Source organism: Balaenoptera physalus (genome assembly GCF_965194825.1).
Source record: "Balaenoptera physalus genome assembly, chromosome: 2".
NCBI lineage: Eukaryota > Metazoa > Chordata > Mammalia > Artiodactyla > Balaenopteridae > Balaenoptera > Balaenoptera physalus.
In genome coordinates, this window is record NC_138883.1 from 3,535,368 (window position 1) to 3,557,308 (window position 21,941).

General features: G+C 52.4%; 1 protein-coding gene across 1 annotated transcript in view; it reads right to left on the minus strand.

Moving 5' to 3' along the window:
- DYNC1H1 (dynein cytoplasmic 1 heavy chain 1) overlaps positions 1-21,941 on the minus strand; it is a 66,138-nt gene that overhangs the window by 23,132 nt on the left and 21,065 nt on the right. Inside the window, exons 11-41 of the mRNA XM_082450969.1 lie at positions 20,942-21,088; positions 18,268-18,408; positions 17,741-17,917; positions 17,497-17,607; positions 17,294-17,413; positions 16,642-16,881; positions 14,846-15,001; positions 14,600-14,713; positions 14,012-14,122; positions 13,724-13,933; positions 13,409-13,555; positions 12,890-13,056; positions 12,614-12,787; positions 11,749-11,914; positions 11,478-11,666; positions 11,190-11,384; positions 10,235-10,517; positions 9,618-9,718; positions 8,865-9,024; positions 7,585-7,828; positions 7,227-7,410; positions 6,734-6,946; positions 5,739-5,977; positions 5,397-5,553; positions 3,531-3,758; positions 2,806-3,036; positions 2,516-2,656; positions 2,099-2,332; positions 1,806-2,012; positions 1,595-1,716; positions 962-1,127 (exon numbers count right to left, since the gene is read on the minus strand). Coding sequence (XP_082307095.1) covers positions 962-1,127; positions 1,595-1,716; positions 1,806-2,012; positions 2,099-2,332; positions 2,516-2,656; positions 2,806-3,036; positions 3,531-3,758; positions 5,397-5,553; positions 5,739-5,977; positions 6,734-6,946; positions 7,227-7,410; positions 7,585-7,828; positions 8,865-9,024; positions 9,618-9,718; positions 10,235-10,517; positions 11,190-11,384; positions 11,478-11,666; positions 11,749-11,914; positions 12,614-12,787; positions 12,890-13,056; positions 13,409-13,555; positions 13,724-13,933; positions 14,012-14,122; positions 14,600-14,713; positions 14,846-15,001; positions 16,642-16,881; positions 17,294-17,413; positions 17,497-17,607; positions 17,741-17,917; positions 18,268-18,408; positions 20,942-21,088 — 5,475 coding nt within the window. The remainder of the gene's footprint in view (positions 1-961; positions 1,128-1,594; positions 1,717-1,805; positions 2,013-2,098; positions 2,333-2,515; positions 2,657-2,805; positions 3,037-3,530; positions 3,759-5,396; positions 5,554-5,738; positions 5,978-6,733; positions 6,947-7,226; positions 7,411-7,584; positions 7,829-8,864; positions 9,025-9,617; positions 9,719-10,234; positions 10,518-11,189; positions 11,385-11,477; positions 11,667-11,748; positions 11,915-12,613; positions 12,788-12,889; positions 13,057-13,408; positions 13,556-13,723; positions 13,934-14,011; positions 14,123-14,599; positions 14,714-14,845; positions 15,002-16,641; positions 16,882-17,293; positions 17,414-17,496; positions 17,608-17,740; positions 17,918-18,267; positions 18,409-20,941; positions 21,089-21,941) is intronic.

The window sequence follows — 21,941 nt, forward strand, 5'->3', positions numbered from 1 at the left end:
TGGGACTACTGTTCAGAACAAAGCAAGATCCAACTTGCTCACTCTATGTTGCAATTAATTATATTTAAAGATTTATATGTAAAAAAAAAAATAAAACTACAAAAAAAATTCTTCTAAAAATACTTAAAAAAATGTAATTCCTAAGTTGAGGGAAAGCTTTTCTAAGCATTATTTCAGAAGCAGAAACAATTAAAGAAAAAAGTCTACATTTAATAACATTTAAAATGCTGTAGGAAAAAAACTGCAATCCTACAAAATTTAAAACATTTGTGATACGTGACAAGCAAACGCTCAGAAGGGACTCTAAGTGAGACGGCTGTCTCAGTGGAAAGTCGGCAGTTCTCTCGCACGAGCCCTTGTCAGAGGCTAACAAAGAAACGCAAACCAAAACCGTGAGAGCCACTTGTGCTCATCCAGCGGGCAGAGATCTTTTTTTTTTTTTGGCACTGCCCCGCAGCATGTGGGATCTTAGCTCCCCAACCAGGGATCGAACCCCCACCCCCTGCATTGGAGGGGCGGAGTCTTAATCACCGGACTGCCAGGGGAAGTCCCAGTGGGCAAAGACCTTTTCAATAAATATTTTTTCAAGGCTGAAAGAGGCATTGTGGTGGAACTGTAACCGGTCCAGCCCCCTGACAGGTTTGGCCACGTGCAGTCACCACAAACGCTGCAGAAGAACAAGTACAGACAGGCACATGTTGGTGCTGTTAAAACAGAAGTGTCCACATCCTTTTAGAAATGGCACAGCACGGTCCCGGTTTCATAAGGGGAATGAACACATGTACACATGCCAGACGAGGACGGCAAGAACAAGCTAGAGGATATCCGCGGTTGCAGCACCGGCCGGAAGCACGATCTGTTGAGACCCTGGAGCAAGTCTCCCGGCTCAGCCAGAGCTCCAAGTGAAGCTCTGTCTCTCAACAGAGCCCTTCGGTCACGACGGGGCAAAGACGCCGCGCACCTGGGACATGGTGTAGAATTCCACCATCGCCGCGGTGAGGGGCTCCGCGTATGTGCGCAGGGACGGGATGAGGCGCAGCATGGCCCGGTTGAAGGTGCCGTAGATCTGCGTCAGGGAGGCGGGTCCCGGGTAGTCCACATACACCACAGGCACGTGACGCAGGAACCTGCACAAAGACAGCCGGCTCAGCCTCGTATGGGGTGAGGAGAAGCGTGCCTGAGAGGGCTGCTTCCCTGTCCCAGGCCGACCGGGGGCTTCCTGACCCGCCCCCATGGCTTCACGCCACAGCTGACTGAGGTCCCACACAAACTACTCGGGCCTGGGTCTGACAAATAACTGTAGATGCAAAAAACCGGAAAAGAACCGAGCAAAGGTGGGAAAATGACTCAGGCTTATTTCAGCCTCATCCTGGCCCTACAGGCAGGTCTGGGGCAGCTCACTACTGCCCAGCACGTCGTCGCTTTCATTTTGAGTGTGTTCCCAGCACAGTGACGTAACCCCGGAGGAACCCCATGACGAGCAGTATTTTGTTACCTTTTCATAATTAAAACCACAGTTTCGTCATGCTACGTTTAAAGCAAACCCGGAACTGGTGAGTGTGAGATCAGGGAAGTGTGCGGGGCTGTGTGCTACCTGTGCGAGAGGGGCTTTCTCCCAGGATCAGTGGGCGGGTTACAAGCCCCGACAAACTGGATCCTCTCCAGCTTCACCCAGGTTTGATCTGAGCTTCGGTAAAAGCCTCCGTGCTCCACCATCTGAGGGAAGGGGGGAGTGAGACACGTTAGGGGCAAATGTGAACACGACACGGTGTGGAGGAGAGGGCACCTCGTGGACATAAACACACCTGCCTGATGAAGGATATGACCCTCTGCGTCCCGTATTTATCCATGTCTGGCAGGTTGATTTCATCACAGAACAACACCAGCCACTTTCCAAGCTGAACAGGGGCCAGAACGACCCCGTTAGGTGTGCGTCTGTACTCGCAGTAGTGGTCAAAAGTCTTCAGCAGGAGCTCTGGAGTAGTAGCACTGGAGAAGTTAAGACCCACGACCTGGAGAAGGGGGGAACCGAGTGAGGTGCTGGAAGGCCGACCCCGGGCTTGAGCCCCGGGCCCGCTGCCCACTCCAGCCTCTTTACCTCCATGTCGGGCAGGGCCCGGAGGGCGCTGAACAGCGTCATGGTCTTGCCAGACCCAGGAGGGCCGCACAAGACCAGCGGCTTGTGCTCGGCCAGCCAGGTGTACAAGAGGGCCTCGTGGCGGACGGTGTCCAGCGTTGGCACGACGACGTCAGGGGCGGCCACCTTGTGCGTCTCCACTTCAATCTGAGGCACCTTGGCCTGCCACGGCGACCATTCTCCGCTGATGGACACCTGCACACACGGGCGGGCGCTGGTCACCCCGGGACCCCCGTACCTGCTCACCTACAAGACTTGCTCACTTGCATGCAAGTCAGAACCTCCAAGTCAACCTGCATCCCTTGTGCCACAGAAAACTAAACGGACAAAACCTTCCTACGAAAGAAAAAACGTCGTCCAGTCGAGGCGCGCACTCACTTCGTAGTCGATGATGGGGATGTTGGGAGCAGAGGGCAGTGGCACCGTCGTGATCCTTCTGATGTATTCACCCAGCTCTGCTCTCATTTTCAGCCGACTATCTCCAGACAAGGACCAAAGGATGGCGTAAACCAGATAGCGCTATTGGAATAGGAAGTGGGTCCCGTTTTAAATGGAATTTCAACAATAAAGGAAAGACATTTACAACGATGTTACCCTGCAGCAGTGGTGCCCAGAGATGCTGCCGGCACCGCCCCCAGCCCCTGGCTGCAGCTGGAGCCCGCCCTGACCTGGATGTAGCGCTCCAGCTGCTCGATCTGCATGGGGAAGTCGGGGTGGTTGGCGTTGTACTGGGCCACGTTGCGGCAGGCCTGGTGCAGCATGGAGAAGAGCGAGCCCAGGCAGCGCAGGCGCGTCAGGTCCATGATGTGCTCCAGCTTGAAGGCGTGCTCCAGGGCCTTGGTGACCAGGCCGTTGGACGTGAAGTACGGCTGCATGATCGTTGCTGCGTCCCTCTGGATCTACAGGAGGGAGTGAACGATGCTTAGCTACCATCTCAAAAAGCGGGGAGGTTTTCATCTGCTCTAACCTAGGCCCAGGAGAGGGTCACGCAACTGCGAAACACAGTTTTATGGGTTGAAAAAACGAGGAATGAAGCTTCAACGACCAACCCTTATTCCTTCATCTTGGTGGTTCTCAAAAAAAAATCACGCTTCCTAGGAACATTGGTCTTCACCATCGAAATGCACACGGTCCACCTTTCACCAATTTGCAGAGAAAACCAAAAGAATTCTTTAAATTTTCCGTGCACGGCTACGCTTTTGCAGCTGCGATTGCACTGATTATGCAAACCTCCAGCGAGTGGCTGGCCTCAGCGGAGGCGCAGTGACCATCGTGAAAAGCACCCCGACGTCCAGATGCTCGGGGCGGGACGCCTGGCCTCGCTCTGCGCCGCGGCCCAGCACCCTCAGCTGCCCGCTGGCCGCACTCGGCGGAGCGGCGCCGGCCCGCGTACCTGCAGCATCGGGGAGGCGGCCTCCTCGCCCTCGTCCTCCTTGCCCTTGCGCCGGCGCTGGGCCTCGTCCTCGCCCTCGTCCAGGGGGATGCTGCGCAGCCTGGCCAGGAAGTTGTTGAAGATCATGTCCGTGCCGAGCACGTCCTCGCTGAACCAGACCATGCCGCAGCGTGACACCGTGGCCAGCGTGGCGTACTTCAGGTCCTGCACTTCAAACATGATGCGCACCTGGAGGGGAGAGAACACTGAGCACGCTTAATGAATGACACGGGTTTGGTAGAGACCCGGATGCTAAGATTATTTTACCTATATGCCCACTGAAAGAGCAACTTAAACCAATCCTGCTGCACTTGGTTTAGAAGTAAAGATGTCTACCGTTTGCATCATCACAACATCCACCAAGCTCTCCCCCTGAGAATCTGGGCAGGAAAAAACCTGTGTGTGGCGGGGAGGAGAGGAGAGGAGCTCTGGTGGGACAGAGCCAACGGCTCCCTGGGCGGCAGGGTCGGCAGTGAGGCGCTGTGGCCAGGTTCCTGGCCTCAAACCCGCCGGCAGGCCGGCCAGCAGGGCCTCCTTTCGCACGTGGGGTTGGCAGCCTCGCCAGGTCCCACTGCTAGTCACCCGTGGGGCTGAGATTCAAACCGGACGGTCTGATCCCAGAGCCTTAACCTCACTGCTAACACGCCTCACAAGGAGATCAATCTTTCTGACAACATTTAGAATCTACTGGGTAATGAGCTGTAAGAAAAGAACCCAACAAGTCAAATCAAGATACGAGTCTGCATAAGCGCACGTTCCCAGACCCGCGGCTTGGTTTCCGAAGCGGTGATAACCACCGATGCTGACCCGTCGTCACGATAAAGGCTCCTGCTCACCAGCGGCTCCGGAGTGCTACTGGACTCCTTTCCCTCCTGCCCACCTCCAGCCCGTCAGCCGATCCCACTGGTGCAAGCTTGAACTTGCACCCACAGCTCAGATACTTCTCAGCACCTCCACGGCTGTGCCTGGGGTGCCGTGGCCTCCCAGCTCACCTAGCGGGCAAGCTCCAGTCCTCAGTGACCCCGGGCCTGACCTCATCTCGCCCGTTTCCCCTTGGGGCCTGCCCCAACTTCTCTCCGCATCAGCCAACCGCCCCACTCTCCTCGCACACACTGGGCACGGCCAGACGCTCCTGCCGCCACCCGCCCCTCCACCTGGAGCGCCCGGAAGCCACAGGAGCTGCTCCCTTGTGCCCTCAGCTTCCCCGGGGAGCCTCAGCGCCGCCCCTTCTGACAGTGCAAGCTCCACCCCTCGGCACCGGCGGCTGCTCCCCTCCAGTTTACTTTCTCTGTAGCCCCATCACCACTTATCCTGTCTGTCTCCCACCTCAGACTGTGAGCCCCAGGAGAGCAGGGGTTTTGTCTATGTTGTTTACAGCTACATTTTCAGCATCTAGAACAAGGCCCGGCACACGACGGAACTCCAGAAAAGTGTGGTCAAAGTATGAACGCGCACCCAGGCCAGGCCTGCCCATGTTTACCGCTCTATCAGGTGGTGTGGTCAGGACCTGGATCAAGTGCTCATTTCCAAGGGATGACCCTGAAAGCGTCCATATCTAAATCCCTCGTTCTGCCACTTCCCAGAAATCCTCACTATAACCCCACCTTACGGAGTTGTAGGAAAGGCTACCTGGGAATTGCGGAGTATGCTTAATTTTCAGCAAGCAGTGGAAAGTTATGAATGAACCCTTTGAAAACATTTCTCACTAGCCACAGGAATGGAAAGAACCCAGCGCAGAGAGGCTCCGGCACCGACTGCCGCCACAGAGGCTGAGCCGCTCTCCGGGCTGCGCGCCAGGCAGTCAGGGCAGAATACTTAGGCTCGTACGTTGGGCGGAAGGCTGAGGCGCTCTCCGTTGGGCAGAGTCAGCAGCTTGTTGTCATCCAGCACCGAGTTCAAGTTCTCCACCCACTCGGGATCCACATCGCCATCAAAGACGATCCACTGGCGCTTCTGCAGCTCACCCCTCACGTTGTCTATGATCCTGGTGTGGGAGGATTTTACAGCAGCGGGTGACTGAGGTTGAAAATGCTCAGCCTGTAACGGTTTCTAAAGTGACTTTAATTTGTCCAGAGCGTGGTAAGAAGAATAACGTACGCTGTTACCACGAGGACAGAGTGCCTAGGTTCCAATTCTCCGGAGGGCAGACACCCACCCAAGTGCACTTACTTTCTCAGAACGTGTGTGAACAGCCCATCGGTCCACTCCCTGGTGTTGGGGTCCAGGGTTCCGTACAGGTGGTCTTTGCTGATGGCTTTAGGGTCGATGATATGGGCCACGCCCTCCACACCCTCGAGCCTCTCCAGAGCCTTCAGAAGAACGCGCCAGGCCATGCTCTTTCCGCTGCCCGAGGGCCCCACCATCATCAAGCCGTGGTTGATCTGGGTGATCTGATAGAGCTGGAGAACCTGAGGGCCAAACCGACCAGCACCGTGACCACTCCAGAGAAAGAACGTGGGAGGTTCCTCACCACTTCTCCCACCCCCAAGCAAGAAACGCGTGCTGTGACTCTTTCAAGGCAAGTACTGGGACTTTCTAACCAGAGAGACCTTCAACCGGCCACAAGCACAGCAAATACAGAGGGTTTTTACTGAACTGTGGAGCTGTTGGACTGAGTCAGGAGACGCTCACTGAGCTGCCTCAGAAGAGACCCCTGAGATGCCCTGCCGGGAGGACAGAGGCCAGATAAACAAGCCGCCTGTCTAACCCAGGACCGCAGCTCAGAGTCAGCACACACAGCTTGTGCACGTGACATGCTTTTTCTTAAGTGAGTCTCACAGAGGAGAGAAAGGATAGAAGTCGATACAGAATGTAAACTCTATTGATTAGCACATTTATGTTGTTAATCGTGGTACTGCAAAGTCTTGTAAGCAGATCTTTTACTGCCATAGACGTTTTTCATCATGATCCCCTTTTAGCCAGCATTTTCAGAGAACAAACTATACCACATAATTGAAAATTTCAGGTAAGTTTCCCTGTCACTACTCTCAAGTTAAGAAAAAATCCTAACAGGACTTGGGGCAAATCTTCACAAACCAGACGACGCGCCTCGTGGACAAAGCCTGATAAGACGTGGCTTCTCCCCCAAGTCCACGGCCGTCGTTACTGCTCACGGCCGCCTGCGGGGTCTGTGAGGCGCCAGCCAACACCACGATCCCAGCTACCTTTTCAACCCACATCCCGCCGACTTCTTCTCCGTCTCCGTATGTCAGGTACATCTCCTGGCACACTTTCTTGAGCTCCTCCCTCAGCGCCGTCATCTCGCCCCGGTGATACTGGACCCCAGGGAACACGTCCGACAAGAGGCTGAAAAGCAGCGGGATGTCTTCTGCCACCAGCTTTGGCACCATCGTCTCACAGACGCTCTGGATCAGGATCTGTGTGGGGAGAAGGGGATGAGCTCTTGTGGGGGGGGGGGGTGCCGGCTCCACATTTACTGCCCTGTCCCTGGAGGACCCATGGCACAGCTGTCCTGTGAACAAGCAGTGAGGTCCAACGCCCCACCCCCACCCCCAGGCTTCCCGTCAAACGCGGGTCCCCTCCGTTCACCCCGGGGCACGTGAGTCGCAATGAGAGCCCTCAAGGCACGACTTCAGGGTGGCAAAGGGAAACACAACCAGAGTCTGGGTCTGAGTGCTTAAAGGATGTCCCGCACACCTCTTGCTCAGGGAGATTTTCCGCAATTTCTCCTTCGTCGACCACCTCGCCGCGCTCCTCCTTCTCCCTCTTGATCTTCTGAATCCGCTCCCGCTTCACGTTTCCTGCACTCACCAGCACGCTCTTCAAGGCTCGGAGACCGAAGTCATAGTGGCTTTGAGAAGAGAGCTGCTCGTCACATAGTCTAAAAGAGAAAGGGTTTTCTTAAAAAACAGTACACTTAGAGCACCAGGAGCATCAAACGTCAAGAAATAAGATGGACACGCGCAACGTAGTGTCGTAATTTCACAGGCAAACTTTAAACGGCACACCTAACGCATGCTAGAAACACGATTCGGAATAACTCTAAGTGACTCACTTGAAGAACGGGACGATCTTGTTGGCAAGGACCTCGGCGGTGCGGAAGCCCTGTGAGTACAGCATGACCTGGGCGATGAGCTGCCGGTCGGGCTTGGTCATGGCCAAGCTCCGGAACAGCTTCTTCAAGTTGTCTGGAAGGTTCGATCGGCCCGCGTAGCCGGGGTTCATGGTGATGAAGATGGCCATGTCTGGGCTCACCTTGACTTGTTTGTTCAGCAGCTCACAAGTAATGGGGGCAGAAGCTGAAAATCGAGGATGGTGTTAAGACTCATGATAGTCAAAAAACTCCTCCAAAATCTCTCTAAAATTGCAGAGCAAGCACCCATCTCCCTGCCGGCCCAGGACTCCAGGGGAGCTGCCGTCTGGCCTTTCCGCAGGCTCTCACCAGACACAACGCCCACCGGCCCAGGCAGGCCCATCTTCACCCACCTCACCGACACAAAAGCCGTCCAAATGTGTAACGGATCAAGTCACCAGAGGCAGGAAACCCACTATTTGTGCATTACTGAGCGTCACAAGGTCAATGCAAGAATAGAAATGCAGCCCAACAATAGTTGCAAAAATAAAAACCAATCCATGTTGTGACAAAACTGACCGGCTGAGGTCACGAGAATGACCCTCTCCTAGGGTCATCAAAGGAAAACACAAAATAAACAGCCCCCCCGCTCCCCATCCCTGGACTACTTAGGCATCAGACTTCCTCCATAGGAGAACATGGAACATGGAGTACACAGGTACTGATTTCTTTGACACTCCTTTTGTTTTATTTAGGAGGTCTGGTAAGATGAGTTACCGTTACTATGGAAAAAAAGGGAACTTTAAAAGGTAAACTCGCCAAGGTGATGTATTTATTTACGTCCTCCAGCTCACGCGCCCAGGCTGTGTGCGCAACAAGCCCCGGGGCCCTCTGAGCAGGCACTCCCACCGTGACGAGGGCTCATTCCCAACACTCTGGCCAGGAGGCCTGGCTCTGTGGGATGCAGGGAGGAGGAGGGGGACGCGGAGGGCCCAGAGCGGCTCAAACCTGTGCTGTGCGCAGGCGCCGGGGGAGGGAGCACGGGGACTCTGCTACAGGAGAAGGACTGACGGCTCCGCGGGGCTGCTTGGGGACGAGGGGTGCAGCATTACCCTGGGCCCTCCCGCCTGTCTTCCGTCAGGACGCACTGCCCCGCCTGCAGCAGCGCGTCCTGGGGCTACATTAAATTCTCGCTTATTTCTCATCAAAGAGGGGGCCCCCTCTGCGCCCTCCGGGTAACTGTAAGGAGAAGCCAGTCTCACTCTTATCGTAGCTGGGGCTGGAGTGCTCGCGCAGCGCCTCCTGGATGCACTGCACCTGCTGGGACACGGCCGACAGCATCCGCTCCTCCAGGCGGTTGAACTCGTCAAAGCAGCCCCACGCGCCCACCTGGCAAAGCCCCACAAAGATCCGTCCCATCGCCTGAAACGAGAAGAAGGGAAGGGAGCTAAGACCGCGGCCGCGGTGCTGGCTGTACGGGGCTCCGCTTCTGGCTTGGATGACTGGTCCCACCCTGGGCAGATCACGTCTTGAAACCCTTGTCTGCTCATCTTTGAAATGGGAACAATATCGCCTTCCTCCCGGGGTGGGGGGGTGGGTGGGAGGGGCTGTGAAGGTGGAATCAGCTTCACACGTGAGGCAAGGAGCCCAGCCCCACACATCAAGTGCCTCATAAACAGTGGTACAGATGTAACGTGTCATTTTTCCTCCTGTGCCAATAAAATCCCAATGACAAAGTTAACACGTTGTTTAAAAAACCTTTCCCATAATATCTGTTTATTCCCAGACATAGACACCAGAAAGATATGTTACACTGAGGAGTTTGAAGAATCTGAAGACGTGAAGCTCAAGTCGGTGTCAAGCACGTGTTGGGAACCTCAAACAGCTCAAGTAACCCCGCCCCCAAAGGACCATGCTGTGCTGTAAGGCTAACAGCTTCGAGAGGTGCCGCCTGCTATTCCCCACCCAGCCCTCTCAGGCCCTTAACTCTAGGTGGTTCCCACAGAGCTTCTCACCTGGAAATCAAAGGTTTCATCACAGTTGAAAACTAAAACAAAGCGTCCAAGCTGATGGCCGAGAGCTTTGACAGACTCGGTCTTCCCAGTCCCAGCAGGCCCTATTATTTGAAGAAAAGGAACTGAGAACTCAAATAAGAACACACCTTTAGTTTTAAGAACTGTAAAAAGCAATTCATTTTAAAAATCCAAAGTACAGTCATCCCTCGGTCTCCATGCGGACTGGTCCAGGACCCGTGTGTCTACCCAAATCCATGGACCCTCGAGTCCAATAGTTGGCCTTCCGTATCCACAGGCTCTGCATCCATGGATTCAACCAACCTTGGATGGAAACTTCAATCCATGGTTGGTTCAATCTGAGGATGTGAAACCGGTGAACGTGAAGGGCCGACTGCCTATCTATTAAGAAAACTCTGTGTCTAAGAGGACTCACACAGTTCAAACCAGTGTTGTTCGAGGGTCGACTATAAATGCGATCACCGCCAACAGATTTCAAGTTTTAGAAGGTACCAGCCACGCAGTTAAGAAATACATGTAGATCGTTTGCTTAATCTTCGAAAAGTACGTTTCCTACCTGACTCCACCTGCCCAGGTGTCGGGGGTGGGGGGGCACTCACCGAAGGGGGACCCGCCCAACCTGGCCTCCAAGGCCTGGGTCATCGTCAAGTAGCAGCGGTCGGTGAGGGGGGTCTGGACCAGCTTGTCCTGGACACCCAGGTACTCAAAGCCATAGTTAAACTTGGCATTTGCCATTTGAATCGACAATTGCTGCAACACGTCAGTTTGCTTAGGGTCAAAGTAAAATCGCATTTGGCTGAGCCACTCAAAAGATTTGGCGTTGTCGATCTTGCTCTTGATCAAGGACCTGGTGACGTCTCTCTGGTGAACCAACTCTGTAATCTGAAGAAAGAGTCACTTTAAAGCGTTTATCAGAAAGTACATTTCATGAACTAAAGTACATAAGCGTATCCTCGGGGTGTGGGGGTTATTTAGTAGACTTTTAAATTGAGATTCTAGGTCCAGTTACAGTGTAAATATTCACTTTTAGAAACAACAGAACTGTTGTTCACTTTTAAAAACCATAAAACTGTTATTCACACAATGGAATTACACAGAATCAAGAGCTGCAACAAAAACAAAGAAACAACAAACAAGAACTCTGCTAGTTGCAACTAGCATGAAACGTGATGGGAGCACAGCTGTCTCTGCCCTAACAGTGCATCTGCTGCACACGGGGGCGCAAAGCCCAGCAGCAGCAAGCAGCTTGGGCTCAGAGACGCGCTGGGCTGGTCTGCCACGGGACACGTTCTTTGGGAAGGAGAGGACGAGAGTGTGAAAGACCCAGAGGGACGAGTGTCACCCCTTTGTGTCAGGAGGTCGTGTGTGTTAACTCCTGTCCCCTAAGACTGCCTTTCAACGGGACCAGCGAGCCAAGGACACACCCCAGCCTTTGTCAACAGGGCATCCACTTGTTTTTCTCCCTGACACCAATTAGGATCTTTCTCAAGCGTGAGTTCTTTCGGCTGTCCGAGGCGAAGGCCCAGGAACCTGAGTGGGAGGAATGGGACTAACCAAGTGCTCCAGCTTGCGTCTCCGGAGCGGGGGCTGCTCCATGAGGACCGAGTCGGCCAGCACGTTGAGGGTGACCTCCACGTTGCTGAGCACGGAGTGCAGGGGGGCTGTGTCGCCGCCCCCGCCGATGCCGCTCAGCGCCGTCTCCACGTTCTCAGACCAGGCGATCTGGGCTGACAGGACCACGAGCTGGGCCTGCGAGGCACGGCACACAAGACCCAAAAGGATGGTTTTAAAGATCAGCCAGTGCCCTCACCTTCAGACTGTCCCCCTTCTACTGGACAGTACCTGGTATTTGTCAATCCAGGTGATGTAGGTATTTGGGTCAATTGAAGTTGCTTTACCAAAAATCTCAACTTCTGTAACAGACTCGGCAAGGAGTTTGGCCAGCGTGACTCTCATCTCCTTCTCTACTAGGGTGAGCCACTCGTTGATTTTGGGATGTTCAGTAATTGACACGGGAGTTTTAAACATAACCTGAAATAAAGAAAATCTAAGAATTAAAGTGCGCAAAGATGGGAGTGAAGTTTTCTAAGTTACAATCAATAAATGTAACTACCTCCTCTCCTTCACGGGACGAAATGCCCAGAACGACAGAGTTATCTTCATTCAGGATGATGCTGGAAACACCAGCAAACATTTTCTTGAAATGCTTCTGTAACTTGGCTACATTCTTACTGTTTCCAATGATTTCAAGCAAATCTTCATCACCCACAAAATAAAACCTAAAATGAAAACAGCATTTAAGTTGCTGAAACATCACATATACACACAGAAGGGGAATCGCGGCAAAACCTCAAACCGTGAAGGAAAGTGGGTGTGGATGGTGGCGGGCCCCCTCCAGCCTGAGTTCAGATCACATCCAAATGTCTTCCAGCCTCAGCAAGAGATGTACACTCACCTAGCAAGATCCTGAAGGGAAATTCCATGGATTTCATATAATTCACCTCACCTTATGAATTTTTTAAAAACCTGCTCTATTTATACTAAGTAAACTATTCAGAAAGAAAAGAATGCCACTTAGAAAATAAAATACAACTTCCCTGGTGGTCCAGTGGTTAAGACTCCCTGCTTCCACCACAGGGGGCACGGGTTCGATCCCTGGTCGGGGAAGTTCCGCACGCCACACGGTGCGGCCAAAAAAAAAAAAGAATCACAGCTAAATTTTTAAGAGATGCTAGCTGCCTGGGAGGGTGAATAATAGTTTAAATGAAGCTTAATAAATGAACCCACGGTAGAAAATTAAGGATTATTTGTTATAATTAGCAATCAATGGATGAAGGAGAAACGGTATTCACTAAATCGGTTATTGGTAACAAAACCCTTGACGTCAGAGTGACCAACACACAGGCCAGGAGGGAGGGGCGGGAAGGAGGCGCCGGAGCTGACCTTCCCTTCAGTCCCCGTAAAAACCACCCTCTCACCTGGGGAAAGATGAGCGCTCTCTTTCCAGGTACTCTCCCAGGGCTTTCTGGATCTTTCCTAGCAGGTCTGCTAATCTCTCCAGAGACCTCTGTACCCCCTGGATGTTCAGAACGTCCATGACCAGGGGAGACTTGGATACTTTTTTCATGAGAGCCAAGAATTCCGTGCTGATACTACAAATCAAATTAAAAGCGAGGTTAACGTCAGCCTTCGTGCAAAGGGTGGTTAGCAGCCAAGCCTGCCCTTCAGCCCCCCGTCCCGGCTCGAGGCTGTACCTCTGGAACCGCTGGGTTTCCACCGGCAGCAGGTGTTTGATGTCCGCGCTGCCCGTGAAGATGCCCTCCAGGTAGACCCAGCGCCTCTGCACGTCGATCCACACGTCGAAGAGAGCCATGATCCGGTTCAGTTTGTCTTCCCAGCTCAGGGCATCCTCTTCAAACACCTAGCGGGTGGATGGATGGCAGAGCTCAACTGCTAAACTCTCCACTCTCAGATACACCAGAACTTACCCCAATATGCAGGTAAAGATCCTGTCCAGTTATGTGACTCACATTTTCTACCAGGCACCTGGTAACTGTGAGTCTGGCCATTTTAGTTTTTTAATTATTTTTAAAAAATCTATTTATTTTGGCCGCACAGCATGCTGGATCTTAGTTCCCCTACAGGGATCGAACCCGTGCCCCCTGCAGTGGAAGCGTGGAGTCTTAATCACTGGACCGCCAGGGAAGGCCCTGACTCTAAGTCTGAAGGTAAAACAGTGGATGTGCGGGAGGGACATCTCCCCACAGCGGTACCTTATAATACGGAGAGAGCTTCATGGCGGACACACTGTTGATGTGCTCTTTGACCTTGTTGAAGAGGTCGTCCCAGCCTCGGATCAGGCGACACTTGTTCTGATAGTTAACCAAGTCTAATTCGTAAGTATTCCACACTTCTCGTATCTGAATTGAAACCGAAAGAGGCACGTCATCAGTATGTGGGCGTTCGCCAGTCACATGAGTGACCGAGTGTAATGGAGACAAAAGGGACCACATATGAGGCTCAAATCTACGTCAGTCTATGTCACAGCCTGAAACATGATATGGAATGCCCATCAGCCTATTACTTACCTGCTTCAAAAATTCCTCCAAAGCCATCTCCCCCTGTGCTACAAGCAGCACATCCTTGACAACCGCTTCATTTTTCTGCAAGTCAACATCCCAGATCTGGCCGAGGGTCAGCTCAGAAACAACCCAGTTTACATGAAGCCGTTTCATCAGCTGTTTCCAGTGGCGATCTTTAAGTGCTTCAGATTTCAGTTCAATCACCAGCATGTTTATCTGTGGAGAGAGTGAGCCATGTTACCCGTGCAGCGTGTTTCTAGCGGACATCTGTGACCACAGCTCTGAGTCACTGACCTTGAGGTAACCTTTCAGAAGCCTCTGGACAAACTCATAGGACGCGTACTGCCGTAATCGTGCGGGGAAGTTTTTCAGCTGGTTCAAGAGGCCATCTAAATTTTGCCGAAGCTGTCAAGAGAAACACAAGATGGTATTTAGTTTGCCAACATTCCTTTAAACGATGAAATATTTTAAAAATGGTTTTAGAAGAAATTTTATATTAATCTGGATGAATAATGTAAACGACCATTAAGTGACATTTTGTGAACTCACAATACAGCTCCTTGCTTGTCAGGTTTCTGAGTAAAGTCTACACCTGTCAATACGTGCAGGTGCACATAGCATCTATCTTTAACGACATCTACCTTTCAGTACGTGAAGGTGCACACAGCACCTGTCTTTAACGACACCTACCTGTCAGTATGTGCAGGTGCACACAGCACCTGTCTTTCGCGACACCTGTCAGTGAGTGCAGGTGCACACAGCACCTGTCTTTCGCGACACCTACCTGTCAGTGCGTGCAGGTGCACACAGCATCTGTCTTTAGCGACATCTACCTGTCAGTACGTGCAGGTGCACACAGCACCTGTCTTTAGCGACACCTACCTTTCGAGGCTGCACGGAAACCCACGGCTGCTCCTTCATCTGATCAATCTGCTCCCAGACCTTAGAAAGCTCCGACCAAACGCCTTTGAGGTCCTGCAACTCCTCTAAGGCCACCTGCGATGAAGCACAGTAAAGCAGCTGAACTTGGAAGCAGAACCACCCCAGGGCTCCTGAGACACTCCGGGCCAGAGGCAGCGTGAGCAAGAGCAGCCCGGCCCCACCCCCCGCCCGCTGGAGCCGCCGTACCTGGACGCGCTCTTCGCTGCCACTGAGAAGTCCCGTATCTGTCAATTCCAGCGCCTCCTTGGCCTTCGCACATTTCTCCCTGTCGTCCTTCAGCCTGCCGAACTTTCCTTCGTATATGGTGAGAGCCTGAAGCGCCTCCTCCGGGCGAAGATTGCCCTGAAGCAGTCAAGGCCAGAGAATCAGAGCCGGGGCTCAGCACAGACGAGCTCTGGCTCTGAGATGGTGGAGGGGGCCTGCTGGGCTTCTAGGATTTGTGATTCCTTGAACACGTCTACGCACGTAAACATTCAAAAGCTGTACCCTGGTGATGCGCGTCCATTACTGGGTGAACTTTTGCTTCCAGACTTGACACAGGAGAGGTGGAGCACCTCCCGACTCAGCCACCCCCTCACTAAGTGCCGTGGGAGACGCACGAGAAGAGTCAGGACAGACCTGGGCCTGGAGCAGGACACTCCTGACCGAGGGGACAGGGCGCTTGGGGCTGCCAGCCACGCCCTCCCTGAGGTGCACAGTCGTCATATCAGTTACCGAGAGAAGAAGGAAAAGGAAAGCACTGTTCTCACTGGAGGAGACTCTGCTTCAGCCTTAACACTGTTTACACACTTCCTCTCCATTCTGATAAGCTTTGAGAATGACTACACAAAATATCGAAGTTTTCACTGTAACACGTTCATTACTAGCAAGGTGAGGCAACAAAAGATATTCAAATTCAGGTGATCACACTCCTGTCTAGTGATCAGTACTCACGCCCCTGCACAGCCTGGAAGCACTGGCGTTAGCAAAAGCACAAGCCTGCTTAACACCGGGGCCCCTCAGCCAAAATGAAACACTAGGCAGGACCTTGGGCCCAGCAGCACAGACAGGGCTGCGGGCAGGACAGAGGCCAACCCAGTAGATGTGGGGCGGCCAAATCAGCCCCCAGGACTGGTGCGGAGAACCTACATCCTCACTACAAAACCAGACTGACGTTCAGAGCATTTCAAAACCCTTCCCCTTCTGTGCGTACGTGTATGTCTAAGTTTGAAATCCACCCAGTGAGCCAGGCAGGCCGTGACCTACGTGCCTGAGCCCCACACTGGCCATCCCCCTGCCTGGACGCCCCCTCGGCCACGGCACGCTTGCCAGCCCCTCCCTCAGCCTCCACATGTCAACCCCCTGCAGAGCAGGAAAGCACCAACACCCCTTTCCCGCGGCACATATCACCATCTGACTTAAAACACATGTTCTTCTCGTTCACTCTTTACCCTCCGTGCCCCATTGGAGCGTAACTCCATGCAGGTAGGGCTCCTTTCAGGTCACCGCTGTATCTCTGCTGCCCAGAATGTAGTCGGTGCTCAATAAATACTTGAATTAACCCAGAGACCAGGGTGTGGCAGGTCCCGGTACAGAAAGCATTAACAACCGCGACAATGACGTCACAGCTCAGGGCTGCCCCCCACCGCACAGACCTAGCAGTGACGGCAGCGGGGATGCTTGGCCTGTGTCCACGAGAAAGGAAATTCTAACTTCTGACTATGCCTAAGTAAGAGGATAACTTACAAACAGAAAAACGTTAGTCTTTAAAACAATTCCCTGACTTAAGTGACTGTCATGAGGAGTTCCGGGTAAAAAGAGGTCTAGGTCGGCTTTCGTGTTTTCAAATCCACTACCTGCAAGTACTGCTCCTTTTAATTACAAAGGAAAGTCTTCATTCTGGAAAGCTAAGCCATGGCAGGGCCTTTTAAGTCTGAAAGCGGAGACGCCAGGTCACCTGCTGCCGGCTCGGGAGAAGCTGCGGCGCCGGGGGCGAGACTCACCGTGACAGGCTTGGTCTTCTCCCAGTCGGTCAGCAGGTCGGTGGTGCGGCTCTCCACGGCCCGGTCCTCCTGGACGATCTTCATCTGCAGGTTCGCCACCTGCTGCTGGATGGCAGAGTCCTTCCGCCGCATGATGTCGTTGAAGGCCCCCCACTCGCCCTCGATGTTGTCAATGTAAAGCCAGGAAGGCGGGAACTGGAACCTTTGCTTTTCCAGCAAGCGCTGGCCGTTGCGGTAGAGCTTTGAGGGTTATAGAATACACTGAGCACTTTCCTTCACAAGGGCAGCAGAGACTGCTGTCAGATTCCCATGAACGGGAAGGCACCCTGCGGCTACGGAACACACGTGCTCCCCTCCCGACGGCGCCGTGGCCAGGCCCGTGACTGCTCCTGGCGGCACCGGGTGGCCCTGAGCAGCGTCTAAGCGTGCTGGAGCTGGGCGTCCCACCCTCCTTCCAAATTATGAGAAGGTAATTCAAGTTTGAGGACCTGAAGGTCCACAACTACAGCAAAAGACTTTAAAAGACAGGAGCCTGTGGTTCTCAAACCCTGAAGCGCCTAAGAATCACCTGTCCACCCTTACGAGCACGGCAGGGGCGCGACAGAGACGCCCCGTGGACCCCACCTGAGACACAGCGAGGGACAGGGCTCACCTCGACTTGCTTTTCAAACTGCTTGATCTTCCGTTTCAGAGACTGCACGTAGGTGATGAAGGTCACGGCGTCCGAGGTGCTGGCTGTGTCCACTGAGTGTTGTTCCAGCTCCTGGCGGGACTGTCCGGAGAGAGCGCAGCGTTTAGCAGAGGGCCGAGGGGCGCCGGGGGGTCCACCACACTGGCAGGGTCCTGCCGCCTCACCTTGGAGATCTGGGAGTGGAACTCTGTCATGTTGGAGCCGAGCATCTGCCCGAATTTGCTGAGGACCTCCTTATGCCAAGAGTCGTACTTCAGGTTCACCTTAGATTGGACCTGCAGGGGAAGGAGCGCGCGACAACGGATCAGCGAGTCTTTCGCGCTGGAGCGTTTATGCTTCAGCTTCATTTCAGTCGGACGCTGCCGTCCCAGCTCCCCGGACGCCTTTCAGTGAGACAGCAGAGCTCACCTTGCCGTAGTCTATGACTACTGGTCCAAACTCTTTCTTGGTCTCTGCATTGTCAAAGGTTCCTCGGGCCTTCCTTATCTGCACCAAGAGCGCCTGCCACTTGTTGAGATCTTCCCCGAGTCTGTTATAGATGTTCTCAGCTTGCATGTCCCACAAACACTGATACTGAAGCCAAACCTGCAAATGAAGAAGAACACAGTTAAATACTACAGTTTGACTCTTCATTTTGTAAAATATTAACATATATTTTCATATTCTGTTAAAAGGCTCATGTTCTTTCATCGCCATTAGGAAAACTCTCACTTCAAATTCTCAGAATTTTCCTATCAAAAGAGAATAGTTTCCTGTTCTCCAAAATGATTAATATCCCACAAGGTTTGCCCTATTGTTCACTCCTTGTTTTAAGATAGCAAATATTACCTCATCATTCACATTACATATAGTCAAGAACTTTTAGCTCCATATTCATTAAATCTCATACTCCTAAGTGTATAAGACAACATATTTGAATGAAATTAGCTTCTCACCTTGACATACTGCTCGACTTCAGTTACGATGCCCATGACTGCAGAATAGGATTCCTCCAGGGCAACGGGGCCATCTGGCATCCGTGTTAGAGCATTCCGGTAGAATTTCTCTTCTTCGGTCAGTTCGTAGTGGACACCCACCTAACCAAACAAAGCCGGAAATGAACGCAGGTAGTGCGCACAAAAACGTGAATCTCAGAGTCACTTTCACTTAAAATAAACCGAAAGAAACTGTATTTAAGGGATAACATTCACTTATCCCAGTCACAGGTAACCAGAAGCCTACTTACAATATAACTCCTCAAACCAATGAAAGGCACGTCAACCACAAGCCAGAAGATGCGGCGTCACGATTGGCACAAGGCAAAAACAGTTAGAGAGCAGGCGAGCCCTAGAAGCAGAGAGCCCGGCGCCCCAGAGCGGGGCCCTGCAAGACCGGAGCCTCTCATCCAAGAAGGCAGGACTGAAGGTGGCGCCTAACAGAGCGTGATTTGACCACGACCAAGTGTTTACACCAACGTGGATGCTGGAACCTGCGACACAGTCATTCGTTTGTTTCAACCATTTGTGGGCTGTCACGTGCCAGGCACTGTTGTAGGTACAACAAACAGACAAAAACCTCTGCTCACATAGATTTACATTCTGTGGGAGGAGAGAGACAACTAAGGGAAAAGCAAAGTACACAGCATGTCCCAGGGTGAGCAGTGCCATGAGGAAAGCAGGGAGGAGGGGGCGAGGGGATGCGGGTGCAGGGAGGAGGGGGCGAGGGGATGCGGGTGCAGGGAGGATGTCTTCTGAGCAGGGGAGTCAGGGAAGGCCTCACCGAGGAGGTAACGCGTGGGCAGAGGCCAGGAGGTGGAGGGAGGGAGCCTTGTGAGTATTTGCTCCCAGGGCTTCCGAGCAAGGGGGTCAGCAAGCGCAAAGGCTCAGGGGCAGGAGCCCGCCTGGCGCACGTGAGGATGAGCAAGAGCCCAGCGTGGCTGCAGCAGAGCCACGAGGGGAGAAGCAGATCAGGGAGGCGGTGTGCCACGTGGGGCCCAGCAAGGCACCGTGGTGGGTGAGACAGGAAGCCGTTAACGGGCTCCGAAAAGAGAAGCGTCAGGGCTAACACACAGTTTTAAGACGCACTCTGGCTGCTGTGTTGACAACAGATTGTAGGGGGCAAAAGCAGACACAGAGAGACCAGTCAGGAGGGGGCTTAAATAATCCGACGGAGGGATTATGGTACCTTGGACGGTGGTAGCGCTGGATGTGGTAAGAAACAGATTAGGGTTAATTTTTTTTTAATTTTTAAATTAATTAATTAACTTATTTATTTTTGGCTGCGTCGGGTCTTCGTTGCTGCACGCGGGCTTCCTCTAGTTGCAGCGAGCAGGGGCTACTCTTTGTTGCGGTGCACGGGCTTCTCATTGCTGTGGCTTCTCTTGTTATGGAGCACGGGCTCTAGGCGCATAGGCTTCAGTAGTTGTGGCTCGCGGGCTCAGTAGTTGTGGCTCGCGGGCTCTAGAGCACAGGCTCAGTAGTTGTGGCGCACGGGCTTAGTTGCTCCGTGGCACGTAGGATCTTCCCTGACCAGGGATCAAACCCGTGTCCCCTGCATTGGCAGTTGGATTCTTCACCACTGCGCCACCAGGGAAGTCCCCGATTAGGGTTAATTTTGAAGATAGTGACAGTGGGCGTCCAGGAGCAGGTTGGAGGATGGGAAAGAAAAGACTGGGGGAGGAGCAAATATGAGGGAGGAGACTGAGAGATAAGTCCAGTTTGACACATCCATCAGGTGGTCACATGGAGACAACAAGGAGGCAAAGGGACAGGCAGTCTGGAGTTCAGGAAAAGGCCTGGCTGGAGACAGGAACACGGAGTTGTGCGCACCCGGCTGGTATTTAAAGCCAACAGGCTGGATGAGACACAGAGAGAGTGGGATGGAGACGGCGCTGAACACGTAGAGCCAGTGAAGCAGGTGGGCCAGGGAGGTCGAGGAAAGCCAGGAGAGCCCGGTAAAAAGAGTGTGGCAAGGAGGGGGCAGGAAAAAGAGAACTGAGCTTACGTTCACAGTTAAGAAAAGAGACACGCTTCCAGATAGGATCGCTGTTTTTAGAAAAGTCGGTTACAGCAGAGGTTGTGGAATATGTTTATTTGAAAACCACTAGTCCTATTTAGAAGTAATATTGCCTAGAGACCAGGGACTAAATGCAACGGTCTCTTGAGTTTTCCTTTTGCTCTAGGAGTGTCCTAATAAGAGCGTACTATATCTGGGATTTGCTTTAAAATAATCTGCTGCTGGGGGGTGGGAAGGGAATATAATGAAACAAAATTGGCCACATGTTGATAAATAAAGCGGAGTGGTGTGAGCTCATATGATTCCCTCTGCTTTTGTGTATGTTTGCAAATTCCCATAATAAAATGCAAGTGGGAGGGTGGGCAGGGAAAAGCAGGAATTAAAATTCCCAAAGAAGTTCACAGAGGGAATTTCTAAGACACCACTGACACCAGAGCTCCAAACCCGACTGTGTGGAAAAGTAACTACTGGGAAAAACGTCAGGTCACACAGAGCTTCCTCCAGCTTTCCCTCAGAGCGCCGAGCTGAGGTCTGGAGTTTGAAAGGACGCGTCAAGAGCTCTTTAAAGAGGCGCGTGGAGGTGGAGCCCCAGAGCGAGGGGGGCGCGGAGCTCACCTGGTACCTCTGACTCTGGATCCTGGGGAGAGACAGTACCACCATCTTCCAGGCGAACATCTCCTGGTACAGCTTGTACCTGCACTCCTCGATTGGCGGGTTCAAATAGATGACCTGGTTGGTTATTCTCAGCTCATGCACGACATTCTATGAAGCAAAGATTTCATTTTTACTCAGCAGTCTATTTCAGTAAAATGGCTTTGATATAGAGCATTTTCTCTCTCTAATTATTAAACTACTTTGGTCTGAACCACAAAGTCTGTTACTTTATTAACAGACCCGGTCTTCCCTGACTTCATGTTTGTGGCCTGTGCCCTCCCCAAAGGAAGAGAAGGTCAGAGGGCAGGCCCCGCTTGGGTCCTTCCTGGGTCCCCCAATGCCTGGGTGTCATACACACAACAGGTGCTCAGTGAAGCACCATCAGATCTGACGCGCGTGATGATATCTGGACACGAGGACCTCGCGACCTGAGAAACCAGTGACACGAGCCCGATTTTACTGATGTATGTTTACAAGTCGGGGTCAGTCTGTGCCACCTGCCAGTGCTTTAAGCTAATGGAGAATTCCAGCTCAGTCTCCACTAGATACTGTATCCACTCAGACACACTCACTGGCTTTTCTGCATCTCAGTTATTTAAAAAAGCACTCTGGGGATGAATATCTGTAATATTCCAAAGTGAAAACATTTTTCAAGCATAAAAGCGGAAAAAAAAAAGAAAAGGTATAAAGTCTGCATAGAAAAAAAAAAAGCCAATTGTTTCTCCCAGATCAAAGTTTTTACTTGCCCAGTTCTTCCAGGCTTCTGTTTTGTGAGACCTTTTTATTGGTAAATATAACACACATACTGTAAACTACATAAAACTAACACATGACCCAGGAAGGCTTAATGAATTAGTGTAAGGTGGACAGCTTTATAACTACCACCCACGACAGGAGACAGGGACCTACTTGCAGAGTCTGAACAGAACTTTCTGGAAAGCTTGCTAGGCCCCAGTTGACC